The sequence below is a fragment of the Megalobrama amblycephala genome, linkage group LG17 (assembly GCF_018812025.1).
Source record: "Megalobrama amblycephala isolate DHTTF-2021 linkage group LG17, ASM1881202v1, whole genome shotgun sequence".
NCBI lineage: Eukaryota > Metazoa > Chordata > Actinopteri > Cypriniformes > Xenocyprididae > Megalobrama > Megalobrama amblycephala.
In genome coordinates, this window is record NC_063060.1 from 28,304,727 (window position 1) to 28,321,244 (window position 16,518).

Here is a 16,518-nt window from a genome sequence, read left to right on the forward strand (position 1 = left end):
TATATATATAAATTTATACATTTATAATTTATTTATATATATATAAATTTATATATATAAAGTCAAACCAAAATTTATTCAGAGTCCTTGAACTTTTCATTCATGAATACAGTTTATTCGCTATAGTTTAAAAAAAAAAATGAAATTTAATAAAATATGACAAGATTTAAGAGTTAAACACTTAAGTAAAACATGGTCAGGTTTGGAATATCTGTCTGAATAATTTTTGGTTCAAAATTTTTATCAATTTTACAATTTTACTGGTAATCCATTGTATGAATTTTTGGGTATAATATGTCACAGTTTACTTTATTTTGCTATCCTCACTTACATAAATGAACTATAGTGTCCTGCACACACTAATAAAAATATATATCAAAAATATATATCAAAAATATTATATACACTACCGCTCAAAAGTTTGGGATCGGTAAGATTTTTAATGTTTTTAAAAGAAGTTTCGTCTGCTCACCAAGGGTGCATTTACTTAATTAAAAATACAGTAAAAACAGTAATAATGTGAAATATTATTACAATTTAAAATGACTGTTTTCTATTTGAAAATATTTTAAAATGTAATTTATTCTTGTGTTGGCAAAGCTGAATTTTCAGCATCATTAATCCAGTCTTCAGTGTCACATGATCCTTCAGAAATCATTCTAATATGTCAATTTGCTGCTCAAGAAACATTTTTGTAAAATTTTTTTTTTTCAGGATTCTTTGATGAATAGAAAGTTCAAAAGAACAGTGTTTATTTGAAATCTAATCTTTTGTAACATTATAAATGTCTTTACTGTCACTTTTGATTGATTTAATGCATCCTTGCTGAATAAAAGTATTAATTTCTTTAATTTCTTTTCAAAAAAATAAAAATGAAAATTCTTACTGACCCCAAACTTTTGAACGGTAGTGTAAAATGTTACAAAAGCTTTGTATTTTAGATAAATGCTGTTCTTTTGAACTTTCTATTCATCAAGGAATCCTGAAAAAAAAGTACACAACTGTTTTCAACATTGATAATAACAACAAATATTTCTTGAGGAACTAATCATCATATTAGAACGATTTCTGAAGGATCATGTGACACTGAAGAGTAATGATGCTGAAAATTCAGCTTTGCCAACACGAGAATAAATTACTTTGTAAAATATATTCAAATAGAGAACAGTTATTTTAAATTGTAATAATTTTTCACAATATTACTGTTTTTACTGTATTTTTAATTAAATAAATTAAGCTTTTTTTTTTAAGATTGGTGAGCTTTTAAAAATCTTTAAAAATCATTAAAAATCTTACCTTACTTTTAAGCGGTAGTGTGTATATATATATATATATATATATATATATATATATATATATATATATATATATATATATAATTTTAGTTTTACTATCTTGCTGAAGTCTGTCCTGTAAGTTAATCAATGCATGCCATCATAGTCTCCAAAACAAACACACCACCATATCATGCATTGACTTGCCATTCAGACATCTAACCCCACATCACTTTAATAACTTCATCTTCATTCTGCATTTGTTTGAACTGTACCTTTTCCCCTTCCACTGACCCTGTGAAGCAAACAGCGTCAGAAATGAGGGCAGCACATTCTCACCCTTCATAATTCCTCTGGGCACTCCTCTGAATGGCACATCTTTTCAAGCTTGACTTTTGATGTCTCGGGGGGTAGATCTCATTTTCATGCTTGTCTGCTCCGTACAGTAGAGTATGAAAGACATTCTTGGGTCAGAAAGTTGATTTTTACTTATACAGAGAATGTTGTACTGTACTTCTCCACCATCAAGTTCAGAGGTTGTATCAGTTTCAGATGTTAACTGTCAGTGTGTTATCGTTTGTCTTGACTGTTTTTCATATGTAGGGAAGTGACGGAGAGCCCGGGCCCAGAGGTCAGCAGGGTATGTTTGGGCAGAAGGGAGATGAGGGACCCCGCGGTTTCCCAGGTCTTCCCGGTCCCGTCGGACTGCAGGTACAGTTATCATCTTTACATTAATCTAAACACACCTATTATGGATCTGCTGCATCCATATGATTCAATTTACACAAAGCTCAGTTATTAAATATCATCTAAGACTGTAAGGCAGGATAATTGTGCAAGTTGCATAAACATAGCCTTTATGTTAGGACTATGTCTTAAGTACTAGTATGAGGCAATAAGTCTTACTTTTAAGTATCAAATTAGACAAATCTAAGTTTTAATGTAACTGACTTAAAATATTTATGAACAGTCTTAAATAAAAAAAATTTGATGATTAACTTTTAAGACTATAGTCTTAGCAGTTTATTCAACTAGCCCCTGTGGATTCAATTATTATGTTGCTCTAAAAATTGCTGATTGATTCCATCACTTTCAGTTTACTCTTGACGTTTTGAAGGTGAAGTGTAGTTTTTGCACCCAACAGCCACGAATTGGAATAACAAATAAATAAATAAAAACTTTTGATACTTTTTTTGTCTTCCATTGGTCGGACAAATGTATAGTCCCATTCCAAGATCATACCATTGGTTGAGCCATTGTTGCAAACATTGAAACAAAAATATTTTAATAACCAGGGTTTACACTTGTCAGGGAAATCAGCTTATCAGTTGTTTACTAAAACACTACCATTGAAAAGTTTGGGGTCAAAGAAATTAATACTTTTATTCAGCAAGGATCTATTAAATTATGAATGTCTTTACTGTCACTTTTGATCAGTGTTACCAAAGATTTCTATTTCAAACGAATTCCATTCTTTTGAGCTTTCTGTTCATCAAAGAATCCAGAAAAAAAAAAAAAAATCAGCAAATCAGGATGTTAGAATGATTTCTGAAGGATCATATGACACTGAAAATGAGCAATGGCTGCTGACAATTCAACTTTGCCATCAAAGGAATATATATATATATATATATATATATATATATATATATATATATATATATATATATGTATATATATATATATAGTGGATTAGTCCACTTTTAAATAAACTTTTCCTGATAATTTACTCACCCCCATGTCATCCAAGATGTTCATGTCTTTCTTTCTTCAGTCGAAAATAAAAAGTTTTTGATAAAAACATTCCAGGATTTTTCTCCTTATAGTAGACTTCAATGGGCACCAAACAGTTGAAGGTCAAAATTAGTTTCACTGCAGCTTCAAATTGTTCAACACGATACCAGATGAGAAATAAGGATCTTATCTAGTGAAACCATCGCTCATTTTCTGAAAAAAAATTGAAAATTATATAAGTTTTAACCAGAAATGCTCATCTTGAACTAGCTCTCTTCTTCTTCTCCTCTATTAGAATTCCTAAAGTGTAGACACTGCTAAGCGTATTACTGCCCTCCATAGGTCAAAGTTTTGAACTAATTGTTATATACTATTGAACTAGCATATTGCATATAAAAATTTGTTCAAAACTTTGACCTTTGAACTTTGAACAGTAGTGTAGCTGTCTCTGTGTATTGAGATAGGACAAAGTATTATAACAAAATAATAACACACTTTAACTTTTTGGGGAATAATGAGGAAGTGAATTTCAAATGACAGCAGGGGCTGTTATTCAACACAGACACAGTCACTTAGAGCAATTGACTAGTAATCAAAGGTAATAGGAATAGTGATTCATCCCAACTGTGCTAATTGTTTGTGCTCTGCGTCTCCTTGTTAGTGCCTCTCACTGATAATCCACGATAATGATTTCTGATCCCAAGAAATTAACCATCGTAATTTGTTTTCTCTCAAGTTTTGAATAACTTGCTAATGGGAAGAGATTGCGCTTTATTAGAATGGAGACATTTCATTATCTTTTCAAAACTGACTGCATATATAACATTTTAGCTGTTTTGGCTTTTGGGAAAATTGTCTCCCTCAAAATAACTGTGAAATAACACTTCTGTCCTTTCATAGTAACACAATATTTATCACAACAATAAGCAATAAGATGCGTTAGCTTGTACCAAAGAGCATGTCTGTCAAATACAATGACCCAGAATATCCTTCTAATTACAGATGTTGACTATTAACAATGAAGAGACGTCTGTTGGTATTGTTAGGTGATAATGATCTCAATAACATTCAAACCTCTTTAGTCAAGCACAATTATATTGCAAAATGAACTGCTTGCCAAGATTTGCCTCCTTTGGTGTTACATATTTTCAAAGTGACACCGGGTGTGACACATTCATAGACACCCATGCAAATGCGATAATTGCCATGAGGTTCCTTCTACTGCTAATTACCAAAAATTGTTTTTTGATTAATAGTGTTTACCCAATGGCTCAAAGCTGTAAATGTACCTATATTATTAATATTCAGCACTGTGAGACTGATTGTTATTCTAAATTATTATCTTGTGCATGGGGGATGAAGAAACATATCAGCATATCCTCTGTTGTTACTGAAACTTTTAGCATTTTTGAAATTGTAATAAGTGAACTCTGACTGGGATTATGTAACCTGGAATCATGCCAGATTAATATGTAAAACTTGTTTTCTTCTAGGGTTTACCAGGACCACCAGGTGAGAAAGGAGAGAATGGAGACGTTGGCCCAATGGTGAGTTCATAGTTGTCAAAAAGCATAATTTTGTCATAATTAGTCTCAGCTATGTACTAATTATACATACTTTTTCATTAAAATATAATTACAACAAAAAGTTTTTGAACATATACTGTATATATTTAACTTAATGCTGTCATAAAAAACAGCAAATGATAAATAAATGTTAGTATTTTGTGTTTAGGTGCAGTCGCTTTTACTGTTGCCTGTCAAAATGTTGTGGGTAAAATCCAGTCATTAGGAATCTACACTATTGGGACTTTCACGTGAGGGCGGCAAATGTTCCCTGCACAGATTTAATTTGTGTTCAAGTTGGTCACGCAAATTCACCATGTTTGAAAATGACTTCTGTGTGAGCGGTGCTTAATGCATTGCTACACTATTGACAATGAGAATTAAACATTTTTGCCTGCAAAATTTTGCCAAAATTCTGCTAATGTGACTGCACATTTATAGTATTAGTGCTAGTGCTAGTGCTACTGATTCACAAACAAAAGTCATTTAAATGAGCCGATTCTTGTAATATATCTTGTAATGGGTCAGAATGATTCACAGACCTTTCGTTTGAATCCACCAGAGTTTAATGTCTTAATCTGTTTGACAAACTGCTGTTTCTCTTACAGGGTCCACCTGGTCCTCCTGGTCCCAGAGGTCCTCAAGGTCCTAGTGGAGCAGATGTGAGTTTAACTGTAATATATTTGTATAGAAATTCTGAAGTGAATCAGAGGCTAAATTCACAGTGTCATTTTTTTGGATTGACAACCGCATACATCAACGCTCAAACAGCAACTTACAGTAGCGTCTCAAATTCTGTCTGTATGAACGTGCAATGGGAGTTAAGCCTGAATTCTATTACAAGAAACCATAGAGACAGTGACCAAAGCAATATCAAAGATGGCGAAGTCCATAAAACGGAAAAGCTTTTGACACGACAAGAGTCAATCTGTGAAGTCCGAGTTCATCCATCAAATCTTCATTAACCCTTAAATGCATGAATGTTTCGCCAATCATTATTACATATTCGGGTCTTTAGCGACCTGGATCTATATCTAACACGTATGGATCTCTGCGATAATATAAAATTCTCCTGATATTAGAGTAACAATTACTGGACAATAAAATAAAGCATATTTTGTTACCTTTTGGAGCTTGGAAGGGTTCAGTTTGAGCAGATGTTTTATACCATCATCACTGTCCTTGTCAGAGCTCATTTCCCAGTACATTCATCTTCTGTCTCATATTCGCGATCTCAAACATATTCTCAAAACTATCGTTTTCAACATCTTCAAAATCAATATTTTGATCACTGACAACTTCTTCACCAGATCCACCATCAAGTGACAGTGACACTAATATTTGATTGCGTTCAGTACCATTGCAAGTTTTCCTATTCTTTTGTTTTCTGCCTGCTGTAACTATGAGTGATCATTTAAGAGTTAACCAACAGCAGTTTTTATATCTGGGAGACCAGAGCATTTGAGTCATGTGCAGAACACAAAACTGACAGGATCAGCTCCGGTGGAGAACAATGAATGGAACTAAAACCATCAGATGGCACACAGCTCATATTTCTGTCACTGTAAATTGCCGAAAACCCGCAACACATGGTGAACACAGCAGCTCTCTCTCACTGTATGACGTGATAGACAACTAGTTGTCCAGTCCGGTTCCATTCACATAGCGAGGGTTTTCTGAGAATGCGGTTGTGAGTCCTGAAAATTTACAGTTGTGAGTTCAGTTATAGAATGCTGTTGTCAATCCTGTCAATAACTGAACTGTGTGTGAACATAACTGGAATTAACCGTATTATGCTGCTGTGTGAACGTGGCCAGAAAGATTTGAATCAGCTATATTGTTATTTGTCTGACAGGGTGCTCCTGGCCCTCCAGGAGGTATCGGCGCAATGGGTGGAAATGGTGAAAAGGTGGGTTTTTCTGGAATGAATCTCTTCAAAACATGAAAATACATGAATATTTTTGTAGTTATTATGATGAATGTACACAGATGTCACATAGTGTAATGATGACCAGGTAGAAATGAACTTGTTTCCCTTTATCTGTTCCCCTCAGGGTGAGACCGGTGAGGCAGGTAATCCAGGACCACCGGGAGAGTCTGGCCCAGGCGTAAGTATATGTTTGTGTTTTAGAGTTGTTGAGCATGATTTTCTGGCTGTTTACTAGATAAATCTGACCTGCATGTAATTGAGGCTAATCTATTGACATTCAGGGAAAATAACTACACAAATCCTTCTGTGTTAAAAACTGAACACATAAAGCTAATGATCTTTATGGTATCATTTGCACAGGCAGGTTAAGGCTGCTACAGTCCTTTGCAATGAAATAATTTTACTCTGCTTTAGAATGGACGTGTGAATATTTTTCCTCCAGCTTGTATATGCTGAGGTGAACATCACTTGCATTCCAGATGGTTGCTGTTATCATCATCCTTTTTCACCCAGGGACATTATTTTGTCTGCCGCGTGCTGCACAAAAATGTTTATGTGATATCAGCATCTTAAATGCTGATGTTTGTATGTTGGTCGAAGTTCTTTTTGAGACTAAAGAGGACAGTCTATCTTACTATTACTTTCTGTTTGGATCAGAAGCTAACAAAGGCTTCCTAACTATGGCTATGCAAAACACTTTTGAAGACAATAAATACACGATTGAGATGATGTGTACATGTATTGCCTCAGAATTTGGCTCTGTGGGCGTGGCCATATTAGCGGATAATGAGCTGAATCATGGACTTCTGACATGGCTCTTTTTTCATACAGATTACATAAACAGAGAATATTTGTTTTCGATTTGACTTACACTATTTAAAACCTGACATTTCAACGTTTCTTTAGACATGAGTCTAATTTTTTTGTGATTAGTATTTACCAAGTTACAGTTCATTTTCTGAGAACTATCAGATTAAACTTCGTTCAGAGGGAGACGACAGATCACGCATCATGTTAGTTTTCTTTATTTTACAAAAAGCACAACATTTTGTTTTTACTCTAAGTGTACACAAATAAAAGAAGATATTCAACAGATTAAAATGGTGTATAACTCTTAATTGTATGTGCAACATTGACAGAGTATTTTGAGTCTCTTTCACACTTGTAAGAAAAAAACGTGGTTGTATCACCGGCGATACCTCAGACTCCAGAGTGTTAAGGCAATATGTGAATAGTGGAACCACTAAGCAATAAGCTACCTTAACTTTATAGCCAACAAACACTTTACATTATTTTTGAGCATAATCATCATAGATGAGTGAAAGCAAGATATTGATAGTTGTTGTGTCCTTTCTTAGGGACCCAAAGGTGAGCTTGGAGAGAAAGGAGAAGCTGGCCCACCTGGAGCTGCAGGACCCGCTGGTGCAAGAGGACCCCCTGGAGATGATGGTCCCAAAGGAAACCCAGTAAGTCTCTGTCTATGACATCCCAGAAGATACCCTTCATCTAAAATAATACTGTATGATGACTAAGTTTACCCTTTTTTTCTTCTTCTTTTTTTGTAATTTAGGGTCCTATTGGCTTCCCTGGAGATCCAGGTCCCCCTGGTGAGCCTGGAGTTGGTGTAAGTTCAATATGAAGACGTTCAAATACAAGAGTTTATTCAGAAGGGCTTCAGCAACTAATAAATTATCAAAATGGTTGACAAAAGATTTCATTATCAATTAATTGTCTCTACATTAATATTTTAAACAGTTTTGTTTCAGTGTTTAGCATATCGGCTTCATTGCACATTGTTGCATTCCACATCTTAAAAGGCTCAATATTCAGGCTATATTCAGGCTATGTCCAGTACACTTAAAAAGCAAATGTTGGGAGAAAACTATTGTACAAATAAAATGATACTTGATGGAAATGAAATATGAGGGCAATGTTGTGATGTAATGTCCTGTTTCACATAGGGACTGGATGGCCTTCCTGGAGATAAGGGAGATGATGGAGAGGCCGGTCAGCCTGTAAGTGATGCTCAACTCTCACTGAAAATCATATTTTATGTTCAACCATAATAAAACTTGCTAGTTAATGTATTGAATTTTTACACCACAGGGTCCACCTGGTCCATCTGGTGAAGCTGGTCCTCCAGGACCCCCTGGAAAGCGAGTGAGTACCTTACCAGGCATTGTGTTCATTTGGTTCAGTGTTGGGGAAGCTACTTTAAAACTGTAGTTTTAAAGCTAATCATAATTTAAGTGACATGTGAAGGCCAAGTATGATGATCCATACTCAGAATTTGTCCTTTAACCCATCCAGTTAGTGCACACGCCCAGAGCAGTTTTGCTGTGGCGCCCATGGAGCGATTGGGTGTTATGTGCCTTGCTCAAGGGTACTTCAGTCATATCCTGCCAGTATTGAGAATCGAACCCGCAACATTCGGGTTACTAGTCTGACCAATACCTAAAATTGCTCAACTACAGACAAGCTACCATTCTTAAAAAGTAGTTAGCTACATTACAAGCTACTAAGAAAAAGTTGATAAGTACCTTCAAGCTACATAAAGGACAATATTTTATATAGATATTTATATTTTATATAGTTATTTGATTAGTTACAAATAACATTTAAAGTAATGCATATGTAGTATGCATTTGTTAAAAAAAAAAAATGAAAAGAGGTTTAAAATGCATAATCAGACCATTGTGCAATATACAGGATATTTCTCTCTGATCCTCATTATAGAGATGATGAAAAACACAATTTCCCTCATACTCAGAAGAGAAAAGTAAATTCCCTCCACATGCTCAAATCCTATCTAAAATGAGAAAATCTGGTGGTGATGTATTATTTTATGATGTATTGTGCCTACAGGGGTACAACTCTCGTCTTACAAGGGTTGGGCGATTGGTTATATCTAGAAAAACATACCCAAATATTTTATTTTATATTGTACCATGAATCGGGTGCAAAATTTTATGGACTAATGATGATTATGAAAGAAAATGTGCAGGGGCCCTACTGTTGCTATAGTAATGAATGCAACTTTACTTGAAAAAGTGGTACATGTCCGAAAACATGGTGTATTTGTGCAAAGTCTTTACCTGCGGTGTGTAATTCACAAGCTGCACATTTGGTGATGATCTGAAAGATCTTCTTCAACACTTTTTAAGCCATAGCATATATTCCAAGTGGATTGTAGGAAAATCATTCAACTTTATCCAGCACCATTTTTATTTTTACCCTAAAAAATGATTCAGTGCTTGAGTTAACAGGCTGAATTACTAATTAGACCGAATCTCGAACCATTTTGGACTGTTCTCTGTTTGCTGCGTTCATTGAAAAGAAAAAGAGTGAATCATTCGCAAGTCGTCAGTTCTTATATATAGCGTTTCGTATTGCTGCACTGCTACTTGGTTGAAAAAATAGCTTGTTACTGAAAACACTACACTATTTTAAAAAAGAAGTGTTGCTACTGTCAAGCTACTGAAAAATGTATTTAAACTCGTAGCCTCGCTACTTGTAGTTAACTACTCCCCAGCACTGATTTGGTTTTATTATTAAAACAGCTCAGACTTAGAGTTAAAGATTTGAACAGACCCCACTGTAATTGTCAAATTTTGATGCGTAACATGTACCAGATGGTTTGACTTGGGCCAATATGTACAGTAACTACTTACAACACAAAAGAAACCACATAGAAATGTACTAAAACACTCAAAACAGCATGAGTTTTGCATGGGCAAGCACCACTTTTCATTAAGAAAATGTAAAAATGTACTCTTTGTATTACCCCTTTGTTGTTCCTTTTGTAATCTGCTGAGTCACACCTTTTCAAATAGTTTTATGAGCCCTTGTAAATTTTTTGCTAAGAGAAGCCTATATTTTATGGGGCACATTTATTTTTAACTGAACTGCACAAACAATACATCTTTAAAATCAGAGCACAGTCAGTATTTTACTGGGTCTTCCCTCAGTAAATTGTTCCCAAGTGAGTAAAGAGTGCATGCTGTGCCTGGGAAAAGGCATTCCTGTGAAATCTCAGCATAGCATAAACTGTGTGGGGGAAAAAACTGGTCTCCTCACATCAGTTTGCATTGCTCAAGAGCAGTTGAGCTGAGGCTGACATTTAGACAGTTCTATTATAGAATATTGACCAAAGTGGTTTGAATGACAGCACTGTGATAGCCGAAAGGAAATTGAGTTGTCATTGTCAGCTCTGGTGCCATCCTCAAGATTTGGCTTAGAATGGATTCCACTTTTTGCTGTAACACTGTCTTCTATGATCTGATGTATTTACCACAGTAAACGTATAGTTTTCAGTAGTTGACTCATAACAATAAGTGAGCTTTATTGTTGTATAAATGTATAAGCAGAGCCGTGAGCTAATAGCAATAAAAAAATGCATTTCCGGGATTTCCATTTTTACCCATCTTGCTTACAACTTAAATGGGTCTGCGCAGAAAGCTGATTCATATAGACCACGGCCTTCACTGTGTGTTCAATCTAAATGCACAAATATTGATCATGGATTTTTAGGGAACATTTCAACCTGCCTGTTTTTATGCCTATGCTGAGAAACCAATAAGTCTTTCACTAGTTGATCACCTATTTATCTGAATTATCATGTTAATAGTGTTCACAAATGTGGACATGTTATTTGCTTAATATCTGGAATCCTGCCCACTCCATTTGGTCTTGTTTTTGGGTAAAAATATGAAACCATCTTTAAAACAAGGTCAATTTACTTGAATCAATACTGTGTATGAAAATAAGACTTGTTTTCAGAGAGTTTATCTCAAATTATGTTACTCCATTAGCAAATGGTTGTTCATTAGCAATAGCAAAACCTCATAGACATCATAATAGATGTAAAAGGTATAAAAGTGTTTATATGTGGTTTCCGGAGCATGTTTTGTTTTTTGTGAGATAGCGGGGAACGGGAGCTTCTAAAAGTGGAGCCTCTATGTCATGGGGATGAAACGGATGAAAAAAAAAAGTTCACTGCCTCGTTGTCATGGTACATTTGGATGCAGTGCCTTTTTTATTCTTGATAGACTTCTGCTGTTTGTTTTAAGTTTTGTTTTTCTCTCCTCAAGGGTCCTGCTGGCCCAGCTGGTACAGAAGGCAGGCAAGGAGAGAAAGGTGCAAAGGTAAGACCGTTTCTATTATTTAAAATAGCACTTGAACAACCAAACAACATGACTGTCATTTGTATTGTAGCGGTTGTCCTCCTGAATGCTTTTATTTGTTATCTGTCCATGCTTTTGTCTGTTGAATCCAATCTCTCACGACATTGACTGGTCCTGACTTTCGAAATCCTCAATGAAAGATCTGAGTACATGAAAGCCTAATTGGATGCTAGAACAAATTAAGCTTATACTAAAGGTTCAGTCACAGGAAGTGACAGAAAATCGATTTTTTTTTTCTTCTAAAAGCTTTAGTTCTTCAAAATGATTGGTTGATCCAATGGTATTATTTATCTCATCACGTTTGCATGGATATCACAGTTGCTATTTAAGAAAAAGAAATGATTGCATTGAAAAGATCAGTTAAATGACTAAAAACATTAGATATATAGAAGGTCCTTACCAAACATTTTCACACATTATACAATTCTAACAATATATATATAGGTCAGACAATATATTAGTGCTTTCAACATTAACACATTAATGCATGCAATACATTTTTTCCAGTTTAACGCATTAAAAATATTAGCATCCATTTTTTTCTGTCATTCTTTGGCTAGCATTACAATATATGATCACGCTCTTATTCATGCAAATGCTTTTAGACCATTTAAACGCACCAAAAGAGAAAAAAAAAGAACGCACTGTCTGTGAATGTCCTGTCACACACACGACGCACAGAAAGACGCCATCGTGCTCATGGACGACAACAATAACACGCACAATAATGCCAAAAATATCCATTTTGTGGAGTATCCTCATAAGAGCAGCCTTGAATGAGTTAAATAAAGTCTTAAACGAAAGTAAAGAGTAGCGAGAATGTGGGACGCGTCATGTGCAGCAGCGGCAGCTATTAAACGTATAAATTATGCAGCGCACACTGTTTGGTAACTTTATTCAATTTCTGTATTTTTCCTATCTGTTAGACAAGTAGGAAAGGCACAGGTAAATATGACATTTATTATGGGTTTATGTGAGGATTGTTTTAAGTTCACTTAAATTAAAAGTTGTTATATTTTTGAAGCCTAATAAATGTAAAAAAATTCAACTACACTGTAATGTTGAATGTCTATAATTCATGTTTAAAATTGGGGAAAAAAATCAATTTCATCGAAACATCAGGAGCTGTAGGCTATCAGTATCAGTGATACTGGCCTTCATTCATAAAAAGAAGCCATTAAACAAGTATTACTGTCTTTATGTTGATTCTTTATGTTGTTTTAATTTGGAGATTAACTGTGAAATTATTATATTTAAAATATATTAAAAACGTAAGTTTTTAATTGCGATTAATCACGATTAATCACAGAAAAAATTGTGATTAATTGAGTTTTTAATCGATTGACAGCATTAATATATATCAAATCAGATTTTTTTATTTTTTTTATTTATCAGTTCAGTAAGTAGCCGCTTTGGGTCAGTCCCATTCGCCCGTCATTCTTTTTTTTTATTTATTTTTTTGTGTGTGTGTGTGTGTATTGATGAGTACAATACCCTTTAATTCTGTTTTCATCACACAGGGTGAGGCTGGTGCTGAGGGACCAGTAGGCAAAACTGGGCCTGTGGGCCCCCAGGGGCCTCCTGGAAAGTCTGGAGCTGAGGGCTTACGTGGCATCCCTGGGCCTGTGGTATGCCTTTTGGAAACTGATATCTCATATAGTGCAAATTGTCTGCATAATTATATTAGAGTGGGGCACAAGAATCTCTTAATTTGAATCATTAAGCATTTCTAGTTGAATCAGTCTCCTTGTCTAGTCGGTAGGTTTGAGGAAATGTGCCGTGCATTAATTTTTGCATATTTGGGTGTGTATTAATGGGCTGATGGTTTCTGTCTGCTCTCTCAGGGTGAGCAGGGACTTCCTGGAGCTGCTGGCCAAGACGGTCCTCCTGGACCATTGGTAAGAAGATACACTCGGGCACAATTGTTGTTGTTTAATCAGACTAATGAATGCCTCTTGTATAAGTTTTTTGCCTAAAGACTTGACTAAGACATATTTATGTGTCTTGATGTATTCTAGGGTCCTCCTGGTCTTCCTGGCTTGAAAGGTGACCCTGGTACTAAGGGTGAGAAGGTATGTTTTAAATAGTATAGAACATCATTTTATATTTTAATAACTATATACAGTACTGTTCAAAATGTTGGGGTCAGAATACTTTTTGTTTTAAGGAAATTAATACTTTTATTCAGCAAGGATGCCTTAAACTGATCAATTATAATGTTACAAAAGATTTCTATTTCAAAAAATGATGTTCTTTTGAACTTCAAGCAGCACATCTGTTTCAACATTGATAATAATAATAATAATAATAATAAGAAGAAATATTTCTTGAGCAGCAAATCAGCATATTAGAATGATTTCTGAAGGATCATGTGACACTGAAGACCGGAGTAATGATGATAAAATTATAAATTCAGCTTTATCATCACATGATTAAAATACATTCTAAAGTATGTTTAAATAGAAAACAGTTCATTTAATTCTTAATAATATTTCACAGTATTACTTATTTTTATCAAATGAATGCAGCTTAGATTCTACAGTTTTAAAAATGTATCCTTTGCTAAACATAACCATGTATATTTACAATAATGCTGATCTCAGTTGAAAGTTTAAGAGGCGAGAGCAGCTGACCTTTCTGGCATCTCTATTTCACATAATGACAAGGTATAAACAAGCTCTTAGTGCTGTAGATTAAATATAGTGTCAGTTAAAGATTAAACCGTTACTCTGCCTGCAATGCATAATCAGTGCAGTATATCTCTGTAAATTTGTTTTATGAGAGGAGACGTGCTGAGATGCACGAGTGATTGTATTCAGTATTAATATTGTGGAGAGTCAAGTACAGTAGCTGTGGCTGTAAATAACAGGTGTTGAATAGAAAGTAAAGCACTCGAGCAGATCCTCTGTTCGTTAAATATGATTTATATTGTACACACTGGCTGCGGCAGCAAAACAGTGCAGTATTTTGTACATGATCAAATACATTGTTTGCCATTTCAGCCTTTAATCTGAGGTTTGTATTGACTTATTTATTTATTTTTACTGAATAATGTATGCCATTGTTCCACTGAACATTTTGGCAACAAATGTTCATAGTCACAGGTTTTAGTCTATTACTCTTTGTTTTAGTGGATAAAATTGAAGAAGTTTGTCAAGTCACCTTTATTTCCATACTGTAAAGCAGCTCAACAGAAGACAATAGTGTCATTACTCAGCTCAAGTCAGTTCAATGTTGATTCAATACAGTTAATGATGTTGCAAGATTCAACAATTATGAAACAAAGTCGATTCAGCTATAAAGCAGCTCTGCAGAAGACGATAGTGTCATCATCCAGCTCAATTCAGTTTATGTTTTGTTTTCATACAATAGTGTCAGTGCAGTCAAATTGATAATACAAACTCCATCGGGTGCCAGAAATGGAGAAAAAACCTTGAGAGAAACCAGGCTCGGTCTGCGGGCAGTTCTCCTCTGCCAAATATTCTGAGTTAAACAACTTACGCTCTATCAGAAGCACCTATGGAATGCACTTTATCACAGAAAATTATGTCTGTATGGTTTTATACAAAAAGCATCTGTGAAATATACATGTATGTTTAACTCCAGTACACTGCTATTAAAGCCCATGACTTCCTTTTACTCTTCCAGGGTCATCCAGGTCTGATTGGTCTGATCGGTCCTCCTGGTGAGTCAGGAGAGAAGGGTGACCGAGGACTGCAAGGTCCTCAGGGACTTGGTGGAGGCAAGGGTGACGCCGTGAGTGACTGCTCTTTAAATACACCTGAGTTAGTTCAGGGTCTGAGTGTGCTTTTGTCTGCTCCTCATAGATGCTTTTATTTAAGAATAAACATTCAGAAGTGTATCTTTACAATGATTTATGTTCATTTAAAATTATGTTTTGATTTTGCCCTGAAAATTATGAATTGCTTTATTGACTTCAGGGTCCCGTTGGTGCTCCTGGTCCACTCGGTCCTCCAGGTCCTCCTGGTATTCCTGTAAGCTGTTTTTTTACTTTAGCACTGGTATTGATTGTATGCATATTATCACAAGGTCACACCTTGATTCTTAAAAAGACATTTACATGCTCCACAGCTATTAGGAAAATAGGTGAATATTCCTCAATACATGTTATCAGCAAGCTATGTTAAGATGCTCGCTCACTCTTGCCGTTTATACCACTGCATTTTAGTTATTTTGGTCAGTAATTTAAAATTTTTATGAAATATTTCATGAACTCATTTTAGATTATATGAATGTTTTTACATTCATTAAAAGAAGTGTGTTGTGACACAAAATTCTGTTTAAAACAGACATGAACCTTTGTTGGATTTTAAGAATCTTAAAGGCACAATATGTAAGATTTTTAGATTAAAATATCCAATAACCACTAGAACAATGTTATATATTTTTTGACATGTGTACTTAAATTATCCCAGATGTTTCCAAGAATGTTTCAATCCAGAGAAATAAGCAATTTTCACCACGGACCATGTCCATGCATCGCCTATCAGTGACATCATACCTGCATTACCCTCAAAGTTTTATTTTGTAGAAACCATGGAAACACCAAAGACACTTTAATATATTACGTTTTATTAGACAAGGGAACAACTGTTAATAGACAGAAAACTAAGTATTGTTATATAGCTCAACACGTTTAGTCTTATTGTTTGAATCTCGTTTTCTTGATTTTCCGTGACTGCATAATCAGATGCAGCTTTATTTTTAGTAACAGTAATGCAGTATTTTCTCCATCATACAATATGCTTTCAAATTAATTGCACACACTATTTATCAACACAAGTCATCCAGCATTTATTAATATGATATTC

General features: G+C 34.8%; 1 protein-coding gene across 1 annotated transcript in view; it reads left to right on the forward strand.

The window, feature by feature from the left end:
* col11a1b (collagen, type XI, alpha 1b) overlaps positions 1 to 16,518 on the forward strand; it is a 91,844-nt gene that overhangs the window by 69,283 nt on the left and 6,043 nt on the right. Inside the window, exons 46-60 of the mRNA XM_048164547.1 lie at positions 1,878 to 1,985; positions 4,502 to 4,555; positions 5,182 to 5,235; positions 6,429 to 6,482; positions 6,628 to 6,681; positions 7,862 to 7,969; positions 8,074 to 8,127; positions 8,465 to 8,518; positions 8,610 to 8,663; positions 11,594 to 11,647; positions 13,207 to 13,314; positions 13,531 to 13,584; positions 13,705 to 13,758; positions 15,335 to 15,442; positions 15,628 to 15,681. Of these exons, the coding sequence (XP_048020504.1) occupies positions 1,878 to 1,985; positions 4,502 to 4,555; positions 5,182 to 5,235; positions 6,429 to 6,482; positions 6,628 to 6,681; positions 7,862 to 7,969; positions 8,074 to 8,127; positions 8,465 to 8,518; positions 8,610 to 8,663; positions 11,594 to 11,647; positions 13,207 to 13,314; positions 13,531 to 13,584; positions 13,705 to 13,758; positions 15,335 to 15,442; positions 15,628 to 15,681 (1,026 nt within the window). The remainder of the gene's footprint in view (positions 1 to 1,877; positions 1,986 to 4,501; positions 4,556 to 5,181; positions 5,236 to 6,428; positions 6,483 to 6,627; positions 6,682 to 7,861; positions 7,970 to 8,073; positions 8,128 to 8,464; positions 8,519 to 8,609; positions 8,664 to 11,593; positions 11,648 to 13,206; positions 13,315 to 13,530; positions 13,585 to 13,704; positions 13,759 to 15,334; positions 15,443 to 15,627; positions 15,682 to 16,518) is intronic.